This window comes from Equus przewalskii, chromosome 4, assembly GCF_037783145.1.
Source record: "Equus przewalskii isolate Varuska chromosome 4, EquPr2, whole genome shotgun sequence".
In the NCBI taxonomy this organism is placed as follows: domain Eukaryota; kingdom Metazoa; phylum Chordata; class Mammalia; order Perissodactyla; family Equidae; genus Equus; species Equus przewalskii.
Genome location: NC_091834.1, coordinates 5444669 through 5465832, shown reverse-complemented (window position 1 = coordinate 5465832; position 21164 = coordinate 5444669). Strand labels below are relative to the sequence as shown.

Below are 21164 nucleotides of genomic sequence, written 5' to 3'. Positions count from 1 at the left end.
TTATCAATAGAGCCCACAAGGTCAAACATGGTAGCAGGGCCTTATGTTTATATTCTTCCCAAAACATAAACATACAAGTATTTCACAAAACCCACTGCTTCGAAATACCAAGTGCTCAATAAATGTTTGTTCAATTTAAAACTTTACGGAAATTATTTCTAGAAGATAGGGTACTGGAGGTGAGTAAAACCTTACTTAATTTTCACATTTCAATAGTGCCTTCTAACTTCCATTTGTTTAGAGGACATATAATAATATATTTCCTCCTGGGGCAAAAAGTATAGGCCAAACCCCTTCCCCCAAATTATCTTAATGGATACTTAGAATTTTCCCTCTAAAGTCTTATCTGTCACCCTTATAGAATTGATTTATGTCCAAAATATTAAAGAAAAGGAAATTTTAGGACTTCAGACTTTAAATAAGAACATTATGAACATAGAACAGTGCCATCTGGGAGAATCTTTTAAATTACCCTGTCTTAGAAACATCTCATATTGAATGCTCCAAGGATTTGCTGGCTGAGTTGTCTCTTAACAGTTTAACAAATATTGTACAAATTCTAGCAGAACCTGTATTTTACGCTTATAAGTACTTCATTACATAACAGAATGGACTTAAAAATTTTAAACCATTTTACATAAAACAAAAGAGAGGTTCAAACACGACATTATTTTCCGCTGTTAACTCCTGTCCGTAAGAGTCAGCATAGTTCCATACCTGATTATTTGACACTGACAGTCGCAGTGGAGACGGCTTTATCTGTTTAGTTTCTGGGCTCTTCATTTTGTTGGTTGTTCCCTCACAATCTAAAGTAATATTCTGATTTTGTGGGTCTTTTTCCTTTGAAATATCTTTTTCTTTTTTTCCTTTTTTCCTTCTGGTCTCATAACCACTATTGATGTTTTCCGTGGATTCAGAACTACGTTTTAGTACAGGGCACTCTGGGTTTTCTTTGAGGCATGCACAATCCACCTTGTACTTACTGGAAAGATAACCAGTTTAATATTTATTCAAGACAAACTGTAAAATTTTCTAATCCATTTTAAGCTACAACTCCACAAAATTGTAGGCTGTTACTAATTATAAGCAATACTTACCTTTCACTGATTTGCATTTCTGGTAACTATCACAAAAGATCGTACTTTCTCATAAAAACAATGTAATAATTAGAAATTGATTTCTGACCAGAGATTAGACCTTCAATCACAAGGATAACTAGTAAGTAACGGTTTCTAGGAGGAGAAAACTCCAGTAAATTACAACTGAGTCTTTTTAAGCAATATGGTACTGTGGCTTACATTAAGGCAAAAACCTAAATATGTTCAAAAAGCCACAGGAGCATTTTTTGGAAATCTAAAGTTCTAGCAATAGGGGACTAGATAAATGGCATGAGCAGTAAAAATAAATGAGCTAGAGCTACACGTAACAATAGAACTGAAGCTCACAACAGTAACGAATAAGAAAAGATGAATGTAGCATAATACAGTAGATAATTTACATAAATTTTAAAATATACAAAATACTAGATACCATTTAGGGACATATGCAGATATAATAAAAATGCTAAATGCACCAAATCAAAGATGGCAGTTATCTCTGCAAAAGAGGAAAGGGAGATGCAATCTGGCTGCTAAACATGAGGGGCTTCAATGGACAATGTTTTATTTCTTAATTTGGGAAGGAAGCACATGGACTTTTGTGTTATTATTATTTATGTTTTTTATATTAAACTTTTAAAAATTTAAATTGAAGTTTCTATACTCAGAATTAACTTTTTTCCCCCTAGTGTTTCAGAACAATAATGCTCAGAGTTTCCTCACAGGATCTCCAATAAACTCAATTTATAGTGCGAAGAAAATTTGGCACAATTTCTTTTGTTTTGAGGGGCAAAAAGTAAAATTATCCATTCCTACTGATTAACCAAACTAACTGTATGACTAAAATTTTACCCTATAAAATAGAAGAAGGAAAAAATTCTCATTTAAACTCAGTGTTTTATGGCTGAATTATGATTACTAATTATAATTACTATGAGCATTTACATTACAATAATAATTAGGGGAAGTTTGGAAAAGTACTAATAAGCAACAATGCTGTAATGGAAGCTGATACCAAAATGCTTGTTTTCAAGTACTTTGAATTGCCTCATGATAAATAAAAAAAAAATAAGAAACTAGAGACTTGAACTTACCAATTCCCATAGTCAAAATCAAAGGCAATAGTAATTTCAGTTCCCTTTGGAATACTTTGTATAGAATAAATGTAAAGATGTATGGTTCCATCTTCAATTTCATGCCTCACCTGTTAAAAGAATAATTTTATATTTCTATAAATTACTTTCTGCCTTTAGAAGCATCTCATCCAACCATTAGGAAAACTATTCAAAGTAATTCACAAATACGACATGGAAAACATGCCATTGATTATAAGACTTGTAAACCATAAGTCAGTGGTTATCAACTGTGAAGGAGGTACGTCAGTGCAAGCTTGATGCACGCTCTACAGCCCACCAGGTAGCATTAAACAGAAAATACTGTATTTCATCAATTCTATGATGCATATTTTTTTACCTTTTAGCATCTCTGAAATTGGGAGTTTTACAAGTGATGGCATCTTTGATTTGAGGAAATGCAGTAATGGTCCAGTTAACACTACACTTTCTGTGACAGACACTGTTCTAGGTACTAAACTCCTTTAGTCCTCATAACACTTTTACAGATAAAACTGAAGCACAAAGTTACAAAGTTAGTAAGTCCAAGAGAAGACGTGAATGTAGTCTGCCTTCAAAACTTATACTCGTAACTGTAACATATAATTATAAAATTAAAAACATTTATTTTAGCATGTAAAGAAACAAAACCAGAAATATTCCATACTCCACACTAAAACACAATTTTATGAAAAATTTTGTAGTAGCACATAGAAAATCTTCTTTAGCTTTCAGCTTTGTCATCTACTTTGATCAAATCAGAGCATATATTTGATCCATAAACAGAGCTTTCAGGATAAATGTTAAGTCCAATATTTCCTCTTACAAGGAACTTCACAGTTTCTTCAATGTGCCAAGTAATATTTTAAGTCCTTACAGCCAATATCACCTAAATTTTCATAATGGAAAGATGCTGGGCAGTATAAACTGCATTAACAGTTAAGTATTTTAGGCTACCAGACTTTTGTGCTTAATACAGATTCCACACCCTGAACCCCAGGCTCCCCAAAGGATTTCTATAAGCTTACCTCTGCATTGGGTGTACAAGAACGTCTGATGAACCGAGCCTCATTCCCAAAAGTCCTTGCATCAACACACATTTCTAGCCCATGAAATTTAGAATAGAATAAAACAAAAGGGTATGGTCTAAAAAGAAAGAAATGCATTATAAACTATTAAAATTTTGAGTTTAAGAAACTTCAAAAATACTCACAATAAGGAGTGAAGACAAGATTTGAACACAGGCAGTCTGATACCAGAATCCATTCTTAACCATTATGCTAGTTCATGCTAATAAGATTTTTACCTGCTCCTATAACCTTGCTTAAAGGTAATTAATTGAAGGTGGAAATTCACATTTACAAAAGGAATGACTACTACTGCCTTTACAAAAGGATTCATAATTGGATACGTTTATAGTCCCTATCTCCTGGTGCCTTTAAGTGTTTGATTTACAGCACTGTTTCAGATCAAATCTGCTATACTTTCAAAAGGGAAAGATTCTTCTGTATCTTTCATATCTTAAGTAAAATCTCAAGTTATAAACAAATATTTTTTAATTAACATGGACTGAGAATGTTATCTCCCTCGAGACATAAACATACTTCTAGACCTCAGGGAAGCAGTGGCTATCAAAGGATCACATCAATTCCTCCAAAAAGCCACAAACCACAGAAGAACCTCCAAAGCCTGCATGACCAAGGAAGCGGGAGCTGAAAGTGGTGGCAACACTGTTAAGCCCAGATCAACGTCCTCTCACAAAGAGGAAGGGTGTGCCTGTGGTCACCAATGGTCCTTTCCGGTTCTAGCAATTTTGTTACAAGGAAATAGGAAGGGTCGTGGATGGAAACGGTACCTCATAATCTCAGGTAAGCAGAGTCTTTAATTAAAGTGCACCTATATTGCTGCAGTTTATCTTTGAAGTAGATTGTTTTAGGCATGTCAGCAAGATACGTGATGGATAAGAGACCGAGGACTATATCTGCATTTTTTCACGTTATTATAGTTCAAAAGTTATCATTAGTCACTGTTCAACCACACTACCATTTTAAATATTAAAATGATCACTTAAGAAAACAAAATACATATAAATACAGCATCCTGGTACAACAGCCAAAAATTCAATACTTAACTACAAAAACTAATGAGGGAAAATAAATGAATATACCTCTTAAAGAAATACCCATTTGCTTCAAACTGTTCTCTGAGCATAAACTTCCCTCTGTATTCAATGATAAGTGCATCAGGAGGCAGATCTTTTGCAGATTTCAGGATTTTCTTATTTTTTTGTATATAGCTCTAAAATCAAAGAAATGTTGAGATTAATTAAACCTGACTGCTTTTAGTCTAACTACTTAAGATATACAGTAGAAAAAGGTTTTGTTTTATAATTTTTTGGCAAATGATATACTTACCTCTACAGGAGGTTTGAAGAGCAAATTGTTGGTATTCAAATCTGATTTATTTATCTCTTTTTTGTCATTTCCATTGCCTAATCTCAGAGCTAGTCTTTGTGCCTCCCTTTGAACACCCTCACTGTATTGGTTATTATTTGCTTCTTCATATCGATCCATCCATGCTTTGATTTTTGTCTCCCATCCAAAATTTGCACCATCAGATGAAGGATCAATCTCTGGAGCTGAACCCTGAAATTACAGCAAACTAAAATTAATATCTAGACAAAGTATTCATACACACATACACAAAAAATAAATCACAATCTATATAAAAGAACATAATATAAACTAGAAATAATGCTAGGCTTTCTAAGCTGGTCCTAGTGAAAAGAAGATAATAAATGAGCAGCCTACTACATTTTCATACCGCATGCCAGACAAACATGAGTTGGAAAATGGAAGGAAGCTGAGTTAAGTTGGAACAGCAGAAATTCAAGCTTCACCATCACTATTGTAGCCAAATGGAGGCTATCAATAAAAGTGTAAATACCCAAAACTTTGGAGCCATTGTCAACTAACAGTTAAAAATAGATAGCACATAAAATTTTTTATCTCAAAGACTGCCACTATCTACTCTGCACTCACAGTTCTAGTTAACCAGAATAAATTAGCAATTATTATATAAACTACATATACTGCTCATTAAGTATAAACTTACTTTCTAATATACAATTTTAACATTTTATAACAAAAACACATAATTTAGTGTAATTCCAAGAACTATAATCAATTGTCCACATGATAAATTTGACATGAGAATTAAAATGTCTCATAGAATGTGAAATGACCCAAAGTGGTCCATAGACTAAATTCATGGTTCATAATAAGGGCAAGGACCTTCAAGCTTAAGTGCTTGCTCCTCCTCTAGATTCCTTATTAAAATCTGTATGATAAGAATGCTAAATGCCAAGTAGTAAAAAATTACAAGGGCCGGCCCAATGGCACAGCGGTTAAGTGCGCATGTTCCACTTCAGCGGCCCGGGGTTCACCGGTTCGGATCCCAGGTGTGGACATGGCACCGCTTGACAAGCCATGCTGTGGTAGGCGTCCCACATATAAAGTATAGGAAGATGGGCATGGATGTTAGCTCAGGGCCAGTCTTCCTCACAAAAAGAGGAGGATTGGCAGCAGATGTTAGCTCAGGGCTAACCTTCCTCAAAAAAAAAAAAGAAAATTACAACCTCTCTTCTTAATATGTTACAAAACAAAAAAGGAACCCTTTTCTCACTGGAATGCAACTTACAGAAAGGCACAATTACCATACATTTTTAAAATTTATTAAAACCCAGATTCCCACAATTCATTCTTATTTGCAATCTTAGGATGAAACACACACACAGACATATATATATATATATATATATATATATATATATATACTTTTTTTTTTCTTTTTGAGGAAGATTAGCCCTGAGCTCACATCCACCACCAACCCTCTCCTTTTTTGCTGAGGAAGCCTGGCCCTGAGCTAACATCTCTGCCCGTCTTCCTCTACTTTATATGTGGGACACCTGCCACAGCATGGCTTGACGAGTGGTGCATTGGTCCACACCCAGGATCTGAACCAGTGAACCCCAGGCTGCTGAAGCAGAATGTGTGAACTTAACCACTACACCACTGGGCTGGCCCCAGGATGAAACATATATTTTATCTTACCATTAGCATGATTCAAATTTATAATGGATTAAACACATGGAATTTCAGTTTATTTGTAAATGCTCTTCCTCAATTTCTTTCTACAATATTGAACACTTTGACAAGAAAAAAGACTATTTCTGTAATATGCACAACCTAACAGAACTGTGAAATTTTAAAATCACATTAAGATTTCATAAAGATCCTTATATATCCTGTTAGACATATACATGTGTACAGTTATACTTACTAAAATTTAACATCAGTTCTCCTTCCATATAAGCAACTAATCTTTATTACAAAAAGTAACATTCTTTTCTACAATGAAACAAACTACAGTTAAGTTGCTCAACTATTTGATAGGGGTATGCTTATTTCACCAATTGATATTTTATGTTCTTACCTATTCTAGGTGATGATCCCTTGAGAAAGAACGGTTTTTTATACAAATATGATACATTATATATCAAGGCTTTCCTCAGCAATCTATTCAGTTTTTAAATTTTTCTTTTTAGCCTGCCCAAAAGAAACCCTCTACTGACCTGGTATATATTTAATACAGCTCTTCTCTATCTCTTGAACCTTATAAACACTACAGAATTACTTATTGGAATTGTAGTGATCTTAAAGAAATATCTTCAAGCTAATGAAAATATATTTTTAAAGATGCACAAAGCATTTTAAAAATTTTATTTCCTTAGTCACTTCTTCACATAATAAAATGAAAATATTTCAGTTAAGTAAACGATGCTCCTTCCTCATTAAGCCTGCTGTTGAGATAATTAGATAAAGTAGGAAGCAAAGGACAACTGCTGGAGTATCAATAGTTTCAACAGCTGAATCCAAGAACTTTTCAGATCTCTTTAATCTGTGTCAGAGAAAACCCCATAAATCCAAGTTGAATATAATAAAAGTATAAAATCACCAACTTTAACATATAAGGAACATTTTATGAGGCTTTGGACTTGCAGTATATTGAATGACACCATGTGTTAACATTCTTGAGAAAGAATTACAAAACTACGCAAGAATAATCATTAAACAGTTGTTTAATGATTTGTTTTCCAGGAATGTGGAATAAGGAATAATTATTACGTTTCCTACTACAGGGACAACAGATATACCGTAACATACTCCCACAACCTATTTTAACATCTGACAACTTGACAAACCCATTACCCTTGAGGACCTAACCTAGAAAGCTATATTAACACTCTAGAGCTGACCTCTGTAATCTAACACAAATCTATCTTTTAAGGAGGGGCAGAGCTGGGGAGCCTTGCTTTTCTCAGCAATCTTGGCATCTATAAAATTGAGGATGTATTCTAATTAATTCAAGGTACAAGTGGTTAGTTTGTACTTATTTGGTGGATTTATGATGATTTTATAGTATTTTATAACAACTGACTTAACTAAATCACTAGAATCCCAACTATGCAAAAGAGTAAATTTTCAAATTTCAAATGTGATTTTGCATTCATATGTCTAATATACTAATACAAAGTGATACTGGAGACATGGAATGCAACGATAACTGAAGTTCAAATTAGCCCAAATTTTAATATTAGAAATTAGTTATATAGCCCTCCTCCTTTTGGTTAATATTTTAACAGTATTGATAAACTCCAAGAGTGGTATATGAATCCAATTATAATTCTCTATGGTCCCACTTCTGGTAAATATAATAAGCAACATAATGACAAACAATGAAGAGAGCATAAAGTAAAGATTATGGACAAGCAACCACTTAGCTCCTGTATAACTGACAGTTGATAATAAGGGCTTAAATTTAATGTACTTACCTTAACTCTTGATGATTTCCTAGAACCTTCACGAAAGGCCTGAAATAACATGAAATTCTGAGTTAGTTTTTTTTTTAACTGGATATAATTAATATTTAAGAATCCTTCAGTTCACTGAAGCTTTTTACTAAAGTCTCATAATAACAGAAAGTTTAGTAATAAGCAACAAAGCCAGACCTAGGAGAATGTTTAAGTAAATAAAGTCATGTACTAGAATACTACTCTACTATTAAAAATAGAATGCAAACTACAGAACATGAAAATATGTATATGACACAATGCTAACAAAAATTCCAGATTTTCTGAGTGCTCAATATTACAACCATGGAAAAATAATTTGATAAAAATTGGAAGGGTATTAAAAATATTACAGTAATTTTTTTCAAGTCATGAGACAAGTTTTGGGGGTGATAATGTTATTACTTTAATTCTCTAAGTCAACTAGCAAGTAATATTTGAACATTTAGTGGGGCTTAAGTAATCAGCGTTGTGGTCAACAAAGTTGTATTTATTCAATAAATATTTAGTGAAAGCTCACTAATCTGCCAGGTCCTGAAGTGTTATTTAAGATTTAATTCCTATCCTCTTCACTACCCACCCCCAAAAATGTAAACTTTATTTAGAGAGACTAACAAACATAAACCTAGAGTAAGCAATACAGATCCAAATATATTTAAGTGCCAAATTTATATGTAGACTATCTTTCAGAAGTGAACAAGATTTACTTTTTAAAAAAGGCGAAGAAGTTTCATGTAAAACATGGAAGAAGAACTAAGTGAACTGTAGAGAATGGATATATTCAGACAGACGAACACCTGAAAGGAATACAATCCTGGTACTTACAGGAATATGAAAGAAGGCATGAAATAGGAAGTGATATGTTACACTCGAGGAAAAACTAATATACCACGCTTGTACTTACTGAAAATAGTATGACATAAGACTGGCTAAAAAACTTACAATTGGGTCATGGAAGCCTTATTTTAAAAGTTACATTTTATGATTCTGACTTCAATACTGTATGTTCTTCACTATGATGGAGGAATCCACGAAATACTTCTGAGCAGAGAAGGAATATGAGAACAATACTCACAGGAAATATCATAACCCAATGCAGAACGGATTGAAGCACAGAGGATAAAGTTTAATTAAATTAAAGATAAGAAGATATTATTGCACTACTATAAGGTAATGAGGGCTTAGACTGGGTTTGTAGCAGCAAAAGGGAGAAAAATAACATTTTGAAGTGACATTCCAAAAGAAAATCAATAGTGCTTTTGAGAATAAATCTGAATGTCAAAGACTAAAAATGATTTAAAAGCCTTTTGAGTCTGGATATTGGCTGTGCTGCTGACACAAAAAAAGAATCTGAAGGATGGTCAAAGAAGATAGGAGTTTGATTTAGAGAGGAAACACAAAGAAAAATGCTAACAGAACATTCTTAATATGTGCTGACAATGGTTTTATGAACTAAAAAATTAAAATCAAGTTTAAAATTCTTTTCACGATAATATTAGAAAATATTACTTTTAAAAATCCTAATATGTGTCACAATACACAATCCATGTCTTTTAATGCTTTATTCTGCATTATTAAGTGTTAATACTTCATGTCAAAGTCCTGAACCGCTAAAACAACAATACTTTAATAGGGTTTTATGAATACTTTAAAACTGTCACCTGTCCAGAATGTCTACTGTTAACTCCATTCACATTTTTAACAATTAGGCATAACAACAAGCTGAATAAAAAAAGTAAAGGTACATATATCCTTTTGATATATATTTTTAATTACATATTGCCCCCAAATAATAGAAAAAACTTAACCTAGAGCAAATTAGATGTTATATGCCCAGTTCCTGGATTTTTCCTCCTAATCCTTGTCAAGTATTACTAACTTAACACAAGAGAAAAATGTCTTTTTAAATTTCAGAACAATATTCTGAAAATAAATGACATGATCCAAGAGCCAGGACCGATTCATTTTAAATAGCCAAAAGTCATCCCAGCCAGAGAAAATGCAAAATCTATGCTTTATTCAAAAAATAATTTGTTAAACCAAATGACCTAAAAACAGAAATGCACAGGGCTAAAATTTCCAAGTAACTTTTATGCAGTAAATAAAGAGGAGGGGCCAGCCCCGTGGCTGAGTGGTTGAGTGCACACACACTGCTTCAGCAGCCCAGGGTTTCGCCAGTTCAGATCCTGGGTGTGGACCCAGCACCGCTCATCAGGCCATGCTGAGGTGGCGTCCCATATAGTACAACTAGAAGGACCTACAACTAGCATATACAACTATGTACTGGGGAGCTTTCAGGAGAAGAAAAAAGAAAAAAAAGACTGGCAACGGATGTTAGCTCAGGTGCTAATCGTAAAAACAAAAACAAAGAGGAAAGCATAATTTGAAAGCAGTAGATCAAAAAGGTGAGTCAATACCTGAACATGAGTTCCTAAATTATAAAAGACACTTAACAAACAATCTCTGTCTTTGTCATCTACAATCTGAGATGAGGAAAATAACAATGAAACAAGGCAAAATGTGGTTAAGTGCTATAATAAAAGGTTCAAGTGTCATGACGAGATGGAAAGAAAGATGGTAATATTTGGTAGGAGAAAAGCAAATTTCATGAAGGAAGCAGTGCTTGAGATAGGCCTCAAAGTAGAGTAGGAGTTTAAAAGACAAAGATGGAGACGAGAATATTCTAAACGGTGGAGGGAACAGCTTAAACAAAGATAACATATCCAGAAAGCACAGGTGGAATTTGGTAACAGAAACTTGTCCAAAATGGGTAAAATACAGGTGCAAGAGTAACAGAACTGGACAGAGACAGGTATGTGAACACTGCCAGAGTCAAGGGTTATTTTAAACACGGGAGGTTAAATTAGAAGATGAAAACTGTATTTAAAAGCACAGGCTGCCTATTAAATAATCAAATAATATCACAAAGAATTACTCAAGGAAAAAAAAAGGCTTTTCTGGGAAACTCTGATTTTATATCTGGGTATAATTTCTCTATAATAGCAATATAGTCATTGTGAAAAGTATTTTTTATCTTGTATGACAAAAATCTTCATTAGCAGTTGTAAGAAATGTAATGAAAAAGTGGCTTACGTATTGTTTTCTGCCATCATATCCTAGAGATAATTTATCACATAAAATTTAAGTGAAAATATCTACATGGTAAGAAATTCAAGAAATACGGAGCCTTATTAAAATGATTAAATATGATTCAGAGAACAACAGCTGTAAACAATCATTCAAATCATTATACGCTCCTTTACCTGTTCAGAAGCTATTAAAAATTTAGGATTGTTATTTCTGTTTTCTACAACAGCAATCTTTTCTATTTTATTCTAGCTTTTGCTTTTCTATGACTAGTCTCATTAAAGTGATGATTTCAAAGCAGTCTGCAAACATTTTTTTAACACATTAAAAATTTAAATGAGTTTAATTAAGCTTAGATCCTGCCACCTTTTCTAGCAACTATCCATTACTCTCCTGCCTTTCCTGTAAAACTCAGTTCCCACCATCTCCTATGTACTCATCTAAAAAAAAGGAAAAACTTACTTTTTTACATTTTGCAATGTTTTGTTCTTTCTCGCCACTTTTTTTCCTTCTTTTATCATTAACCTTGGAAACTCTTGAAGCAGTTAAAGTAATCGATGTTGGGGTATGCTGAAACGCAGTATATAATTCCACAGGAACCTCATCACCACTCTCGGTTGCGCTAGTATCACCATCTTCAAAGGCAAAATAAAAAATTATTGCACATGTGCTACTTCTATTTCAAACAATAAAATAAGACAGCATTCCACATGACAAACTCTTATATCTCCATCTTTCTAAAGAATAAGCACATTTTTTCACTTCCTCATCTCACTCATAATTAGATACATTTAAATGAAAACTACAAATATCATTTCTCATACATTAAACTAGAAAAGATACAAAAGTCTAACAACACATTCAGGTGGTATGACTGTGAGAAATAGGCATTTGTATACATTGCCAGTGCGAATTCAAAATTACCTACGAGGTGGAATTTAGCCATATCTAGCAAAATTACATATGCACTTAACCCTTTCATTTAACAATCCCATTTCTAGCAATCTGTCCAAAGATAAAATGGCAAAAGTAAGAAAAGGCATCCAAGAGGGTTTCATTGAAGGTACTATTTGTAATAACAAAAATAAAACAAAACAAAAAATACTGGAAACCCAAATGCCCATCAAACAGGAATGGTTCAATGAACTATTATTCAAAACCAGATGTACTGGTATCAACATATTTTAAGCCAAAACAAAAGTTATAGCATGTTATACTTCTAAATTCTGTTCCTAAAAATGAAAGAAATACCATTCCACATGATAAACTATGGCTCATCAAATTTCTGAAGAGCAAACATATTTTAGTTCTTCTTTAAACCAAGAGGTTACGTATATGTAGGAAAATTTTTATTTTAAAGTTTTTATTTTCCTCATTTCCATATTTCCTAAAATAGTACATTCTTATTCTATAACCGGTAAAAAAGAATATTTAAAATCTACACCCGAGATTGTAAATTATATATACAATCAACATTCATCAGTAAAGTGTTTACATCCAACTAAAAATATGCAGGGCACTTACTGTCTCAGTCACACTAATCTTAAATTAATGTAGATCCTTTTCACCCACCTGACATATTTTCCCTTTTTCGGCGTTGTAGTAGCACTGCTCTCTCTTTATCCAAACTCCTACATTAGAATATTAGATGATTATTTATCAACCTTTCATAAATTTAGATATAAAGCAGATCTGTTTTAAGTATGATAGACTTTACAATTTCTCTAATGTTCTTACTGAAAAACCAACAGTGTAAAACATATGTACTATCCCTTGCCTTAATGGGTTAGATTTGATCTAGCATAATTAACAGTAGAGCCAGTTAAGTGACTATATTGTACTCTGTTAAGAAAATAATTTGTTACTTAGGAAACTAGTACATTTTTTTTTCAAATTGAGTATTTAAAGCAAAAAGTCCAGAAAAAAAATAATATTAACAATGTAATTAAAATCGCAAATTAAATTTCTTAAAATAAATGTATGACACTGAATTAGAATCTATTTGCATTATTACCATTTGCCTAAAATTATTTCCACTTTTGAAATAATAAACATTTAACAATTAAGTAAAATACTTCATTAACCTCCTCCAGCCTCCACTCATGAACTACATCATCCATAGTCATTGTTTTACTCCCCCCCCTCCAATTTTCACTGTCCAAACTTATTAATCTAGAGGTCAAATAACACTAGATATTATTCTTAGATGGGAAAATAAGGCCTCTAGACCGAAATGCCCACAACTCAGTAAGAGACCTGCCTTAATGTCTACTAGAACATGTATCTGGGCATCACTGATGACTATCCTAGTTATCACAGAATGATAAGCAGGTATCACTCAACCGACTGCTCTCCCTAATAGTCAGTTTTTAATCAACTCTTATTGAATTCATGAACAGATATTTACCACATCAAAAACTATCTGGCAAAGGGGCCAGCCCCATGGCCGAGTGGTTAAAGTTCCACATGCTTCTCTTGAGCGGCCTGGGTTCGCAGGTTCAGATCCCAGGCACAGACCTACTCCACTCACCAGCCATGCTGTGGAGGTGTCCCACATACCAAAAAAATAGAGGAAGACTGGCACAGATGTTAGCTCAGAGCAAATCTTACTCAGCAAAAAGAACCCTATCTGGCAAAAAGCTAGTAACTATCATCAAGTGAAACAAAATCACATAGTAAAACCTCACTCATAATAAAGAAATGCAAAGTGTAACTCTGAGATTACCATTTCTCACCTAGTTAAACTGGCAAAAATCCAAATCTATCAAACACTCTATTGTAAGGCTTGGGAAAATAGGTATGCTTATCCATTACTGGGGGGAACTCAAAATTGTCCAGCTCCTACTGGAGGGGAATTTGGTGATATCTGTCAAAACTTTCCGTATACATTTACCCTTTTACGAAATGATCCCACTTCTGTTTACAATTACAAAAGACTGGAAACAACTCAAACATCCGCGTAAAGGGGACTGGTTGAATAAACTACAGTACATGAAAAAGATGGAGCACCTTGACGTTATTGGAAGAAATGAGTCAATCTCTATACACTACTATGAAGTGATCCTCAGCATATATTTTTAAGAGAAAAAAGAGAAATGTGGCAAAAATTCTATATAATATATTACTGCTTACATAAGTAAGGAGGGGAATACAAATATGTATGTACATAGCTGTTTCTAATAAGAAAGCAAACACTGAAAGGAATAACCAATTTTTAAACAATTGTTACTTCTAGGGTGGAAGGAACAGGGATAGAAGTTAGACTTATTTGAATATACTTGGTTTTAAATATTTGACTTTAGAATAATGGGACTACTTACATAATTATACAAATATATAATTACAAAAATAAACTACAAAAAGCAATCTTTAAAAAAATAACTGGATTACTCATACATTTCTGTAGGAATGTAAAATGGTACAATTAATCTGCAAAATAGTTTGACAGTTTCTTCTAAAACTAAACATGTAACTACCATATGGCCAAGCAATTGCACTCTTGAACATTTATCCCAGAGAAAACAAAATTTAGGCTCACACCAAAACCTGCACACAAATGTTCATAGCAACTTTATTTGTAATAGCCAAAAAGTGAAACTGACCCAAATGTCCTTCAATAGGTGAACAGTTAAACAAATTGTGGTACATATATACCATAGAACACTACTCAGCAATAAAAAAAGAATGAATTACTGATATATGCAACAACTTGGCTGACTCTCCAGGGAATTATGCTAATTTTAAAAAGCCAATCTCAAAATGTCACATACTGTATGATTCCAATTATGTAACATTCTTGAAATGACAAAATTATAGAAATGGAGTATAGATTAGTGGTTGCCAAAGGTCAGGGATGGAAGGGGCAAGAGGAGGAGGTGGGTATGGCTATAAAAGGCAACATGAGGGATCCTTGTGATGGAAATGTTTTGTACCCTGACTCTATCAATGTCAATATCCTGGTTGTGATATTGTATTAACACTTTTGCAAGATGTTACTACTGGGGGAAACTGGGTAAAGGACACAGAGGATCTCTGTAATATTTACAACTGCATGTGAATCTACAATTAACTCAAAATTAAAAGTTTAATTTAAAAAAATTAAAAGTAAAACTAATAACCTAATCAACATAAGGGTATATCCAGTTGGTGTTATAACTACACAGTGAAATTCTTTCAAAGAACTTCAAACACAATAAATTAACAAGACACCCCTTGTGGGAAATATCTTAAGAGAAAAAAGTTCTAAACTGTTTTAACATATCATATTGTTGTGCTAGTGTTGGTACTGTTACTCTGAGACTGTTGTATTCTTCTATGGGATTAAGCAATTGAGTAATTATGTGACATTTTAATGATCTTATTGTCTGTGTTGTTGAGAACTAGGATAAAAGGAGATACAGATGGACTATAGAAATGGTTAAATGAAAACCTTGTATTCCTAAATTTAAATTGCAATTATCAGTATAAACTCATGTATTTTATCTTAAAAATAAACAGACAAAATGTATTTCCTAGCTTTGTCTACCAAAAAGACTTAGCAACAATGACCAATCCAGAAGGAAGGAGCATGACTAGCTCTCAGATTGTGGTCTTGAAAAGCAATTCTGACTTTGGGGCACAGAAATATAAGTTCGAGATATCTTGTCATACCAGATGTCAAAAGGACTCAAGAGCCAACTTGAAGAGGTTCCCATTGACCAAAAAGGGGTCAAAAATTGAGTATCAATAAGAATAAATGCAACACACTGGTATCCAATACAATTAAATCCCTGAGTTCATAATGACACTTAAAAATTTTTTCATTATTCTGAAAACTTGTAAATAAAAGCTAAGAATCAATAAGCAACTACTGTATTCATTGAAATATACCTTAGGAGAACTGGACAGTTAATAGGGGAAGTTTGTTTCTATAGAAATATTCCAGCTAATAAGTAATGAGTAAGAGAATTATAACATGTCCCTAATTTACAACCCCTAATAAAGTAATGGATGTAAAGAATGACTAGCAATGAGTCCTATCATAGAGACAACCAGATATTACGTGTCACCTGATAGAACACAAGTCTATGAAGTAGTCTTACAAAAAGAAAAATTGAACCCAAATTTGATCACACACCTATTTACAGAAATATAGAGGACGAAGAAACCTGTTAAATCATAAGAACACACTCAGCAAATTCATCAGGACAAATAATTCAGTTCCTTAAAGAAACACAGTACAAGGGAGATTGGGGTTGGTGGGGTAAGGGAAGTAGGTTTACCAAGCAATCAATATTTTCTTAGTGACTGCATGATGACAAATTTTGTTGCACGTACAATAATGGTTTTGTGGTGAGACCTGAAACCATAAGGCTTCTGGAAGAAAACGTAGGCAGTACACTCTTTGACGTCAGTATTAAAAGGATCTTTTCGGACACCATAACCCCTCAGACGAGGGAAACGATAGAAAGAATAAACAAATGGGACTTCATCAGATTAAAGAGCTTCTTCAAGGCAAATGAAAACAGGATTGAAACAAAAAAACAACCCACTAACTGGGAAAAAATATTTGCAAGTCATATATCTGACAAAGGCTTAATATCCATAATATATAAAGAACTCTCGCAACTCAACAACAAAACATCAAACAACCCAATCAAAAAATGGGCTGGAGACATGAACAGACATTTCTCCAAAGAAGATATACTGATGGCCAATAGGCACATGAAAAGATGCTCATCATCGCTGATCATCAGGGAAATGCAAATCAAAACTACACTAAGATATCACCTTACACCCGTTAGAATGACAAAAATATCTAAAACTAATAGCAACAATTGGAGAGGTTGGGGAGAAAAAGGAACCCTCATACACTGCTGGTGGGAATGCAAACTGGTGCAGCCACTATGGAAAACAGTATGGAGATTCCTCAAAAAACTAAAAATAGAACTACCATACGATCCAGCCATCCCACTACTGGGTATTTATCCAAAGAGCTTGAAGTCAGCAATCCCAAAAGTCCTATGCACCCCAATGTTTATTGCAGCACTGTTTACAATAGCCAAGAAGTGGAAGCAACCTAAGTGTCCAGCAACAGACGAATGGATAAAGAAGATGTGGTACATATATACAATGGAATACTACTCAGCTGCAAAACAGAACAAAATCATTCCATTTGCAATAACATGGATGGACCTTGAGAGAATTATGTTAAGTGAAATAAGCCAGCGAGAGAAAGAAAATGTGTGTATGACTCCACTCATATGAGGAATTTAAAATTATGGACTAAGAACAGTTTAGTGGATACCAGGGGAAAGGTGGGGTGGGGGGTGGGCACAAAGGGTGAAGTGGTGCACCTACAACATGACTGACAAACATTAATGTACAATTGAAATTTCACAAGATTGTAACCTATCAATAACTCAATTAAATAAATAAATAAATAAAATCAATAAAAAACAACAACAAAAAATAATGGTTTTGTGGTTATGGTTTTCTTTTTAAACAATTCTTTTATAGATATATATACTGAAATACATATATACATAAATAAATATATGCTGAAATACATAAGGATACATATAAGGAAAATAATATATCTGGGATCTGCATTAAAAGAAATACATGGGGCCAGCCCCAGTGGCCTAGTGATTAAGTTTAGCGTGCTCTGCTTTGGCAACCCCAGTTCGGTTCCCGAGTGTGAACCTGCACTGCTCTATTAGTAGCCATGTTGTGGTAGTGGCCCACATACTAAAAAATAGAGGAAGATTGGCATGGATGTTAGCTCAGGGTGAATCTTCCTCGGCAAAAAAAGAAAGAAAGAAAAAAAGAAATATATGGCAGGATAAATGAAAAAAGATTGTTAATAATTGTTGAAGCAGGGTAGTGGAAACATGTAGGTTCATTATACTATATTACTTTTGCATAGGTTTGAAATGTCCATAATAAAAAGATTAAAACACACACACACACACAAATAAATGGGGAAAAAACATATTACTGCAAACAGGTGGAATGACAGTAGAGACCTACAAAATTCTGTAACCAAGGGAATGTCCTTCTAGTAATTCTTTAATAGTGCATTCCAGTGAAAAAAGATGCCATCACTTAGAAGACGCACTATTATTTTATGGATCATTAATAAAGTAAAAAACCTAAAAAGTAAACCACGACACATTATCAATGGAAGAGTCTTCCCGATTTTAGAGATCCTGGAATACAAAAGAAATAGTAAACATAAAAATGAAAAGTGTATCTTAGAATTGATGAAATACAGTAATCAATCAATTGTTTAATCTAGAATTCATACATAAAACTTGTAGTAACTAAAGATTACCTCAGAAAAATTACTGGCAGGCTTACCAGTATGCATGACTTACCTAGGCTGACAACGTTCACATAGATATGTATCAGGAATATGCTGCCTGTCAATGCCCATGCAGTCAATATGTTGCCAAACACTTAAGGAAAAAAAAAAGAACATACAAAATATTATTAAAATCATCCTTAATTTCATATTTCATTTAACTATTACTTAATAAGTGCCTGCTTGGAGTTTACCACTATAAAAGGTGCTGTGAGAAATTCATAGAAATATGTCCTTGGGGAGATAAAACTTTGAGATGCAAAAACAAGAGGACAAATATAGGATATTATATATAAATTTCTAAAGCAAATATAATTTTAAAACGTAAAAGGTACACATTACAAATATTATTGGAAAAAAACAAAGTGGAGATATCCACACCACTTGGGAGTTAATGGGACAAGCACCCCAGAGAATAACGGAGTTGAACAGACACTTGTTTGAAAAATTAGGAAGAAAAGATGTCATTATAGCAACGTTTTCTCAAGTAGACAGATATGAGGAGCAACAGCCAGAAGGCAGTTAATATATATGAAGAGGAATGTTCATTTTGAGAAACAGAGGTGGGTAAAATTAGATTAGCAAAATGTAGTCAGATTATATAGGACATGGAATGTCAGAATGTAGATGTCCTCTAACTGGCAACAGGAAACAACCTGAAGCACTTTGAGAGTGTTAATTCTAGAGAGTTAAGAAACTGGAAGCAGAAAAACCAACTAAGAGGCTTTTCCAACATTCCAGACTTGAGTTAAAGAAGGAAAGAACTAGAGTGATGGCAGAGAAGACAAAGTTAAAGAATCCAAGAGACATTCCATGAGGATAGAGATTAAATCCATTCTGTCCTCTACTATCTTTCACAGAATACATACGCCAGCCTGAGGCAAACTTCTCAATTTGTTACTATTACTCTATTTTATTGCCAAGACTTTGGTCTAAAGTCAATACATATGCCTGTTTCTAAAAATAGTCTTAACTATTCTTCACATCGTAATTACTCTTCTAATACACTAAGTTAACTGCTACTGTATTGCTCTTCACTTAACTGAGAACACTGGGACAAGAACTGGTAGACTCTGGAAGGTAATGGAATATATATCAAAGACGTGGGGGGAAAAGTGAGAAAGAAAATCAGAGCACCTGACAAGGAGGGTTAGAATAACAAGTTAAATTTGCGGGGTAAGTAATGATGTCATGCAGACAACAAACAAAACTAGAAAATGAATAAATGCTCAGTGCTCTACATGTCAGACTTGAAAGAGATAAGTATGGGCAGTAGGTACAGGAAGATACACAGAGGCAATGTAAAACAAGAATAGGAGAAAAAAGAATAAGCCTTGTAGTATACTAAAGTTAAGCAGTAGAAAAATAGAATGAGAAGAAAAAATAGATTCATAACAAAGAGAGCAGCTGCTGAGAAGCAAATACCTTGAATAATCCAAAAACTGTGAACTGGTCCTTCAAGAATTTGTAGATAGGTATAAATCCTAAGGACTATTTCACTATTTTCTAATAAAGACAATTCTATATTACATATAGATCATTGTAATTAATCAAAAGAAAAACAATGTTTAGATTATGCATTAAAATAAAAAACATTGCCAAATGATACGTAATTTATCACATTAAAAAAGATCAGCGAAGAGAAAGCTATTTTAAAATATGATTGGTTAAAACAGGAATTGAGATTTTCTAATAAGTAGCTAATTAAAAAATGAGGAAATCAAGTTATCACAGAAATCATTGTTTTAGTTTTTAAATTTACCTTCTGAATAAATTTACTAAGTTGACTGCTCATGGTAATGATATATGTAACAGGTAATGAGAATTTGTTTTTAAATTTGAAAAGGTACCACAATATATTTTTATTAAAATTAAATCTAAGTGTTAATATTACAACTTTCCATAAAAATAATGTCAAATTTCACATTCCACTTAAGACTAATTTTCTCCCTTTTTGGCAAAGGTAAATCAACTTTGAAATATAACCCTAATTCATGTTTACGTCAATAACATCCAACTTCTAATCACCTAAACTAGTAGATGGGAACAATACTACAAATAATTCAAAGTAATTTATATTTGTCTCTAGGATGCATTTTTATACTCACATTCAAATATGGGTATTAGCTATACTGTTTCAAATCAAATAATGAAGCTATGCCATAAGCACCAAACCCAGGAAATTCTGCAAAGCTACCAAACTTTTTTACCCACTACAGTGTACTGCTTAAATACTCTCTGCTTCCCACTCTATGCAGGGGATGAACTTGGTAACTTTTAGGCTGAAATCCTACTGTTCCCTCTCCATCCTCCCCAACTCCCTCCCACCAAAAAAAACAAAACAAAACAAAACAAAAATGAAAACAAAACCCCGCTTTCTGTCCCAATCACACCTTCTCTAGGGGAGGAGGCCTTTCTTGGTGGTTGAACCAGGGTTGGGGGAGGGGAGACTGTGGTTCTGGTTCAAGGAGACTCCAAGTGCTGCAAGGTTCAAGTCAAAAGGAGGTGAGAGAGTCAGGTCAAACAAACATCAATTAAAATGTATAATTCCCCCACACTGGAAAATCACAGTTGACTATACAGCACAAATAATTCCAAAGGAAATACACAGG

The 21164-nt window shown here is 33.5% G+C and overlaps 1 protein-coding gene across 5 annotated transcripts in view; it reads right to left on the bottom strand.

Annotated features, from left to right (window-relative positions):
• KMT2E (lysine methyltransferase 2E (inactive)) overlaps positions 1-21164 on the bottom strand; it is a 96075-nt gene that overhangs the window by 21494 nt on the left and 53417 nt on the right. For 3 of the 5 annotated variants that reach the window (XM_070617071.1, XM_070617073.1, XM_070617072.1), the window contains 9 exons: positions 18566-18646; positions 12780-12838; positions 11670-11842; positions 8103-8141; positions 4624-4854; positions 4377-4507; positions 3238-3355; positions 2192-2301; positions 718-982 (listed from right to left, as the gene is read on the bottom strand). In XM_070617071.1, the coding sequence (XP_070473172.1) occupies positions 718-982; positions 2192-2301; positions 3238-3355; positions 4377-4507; positions 4624-4854; positions 8103-8141; positions 11670-11842; positions 12780-12838; positions 18566-18646 (1207 nt within the window). Of the gene's footprint in view, positions 1-717; positions 983-2191; positions 2302-3237; positions 3356-4376; positions 4508-4623; positions 4855-8102; positions 8142-11669; positions 11843-12779; positions 12839-18565; positions 18647-20945; positions 21034-21164 lie in introns of all 5 variants that reach the window. The other 2 variants (XM_070617074.1, XM_070617075.1) reach the window with 1 other exon arrangement.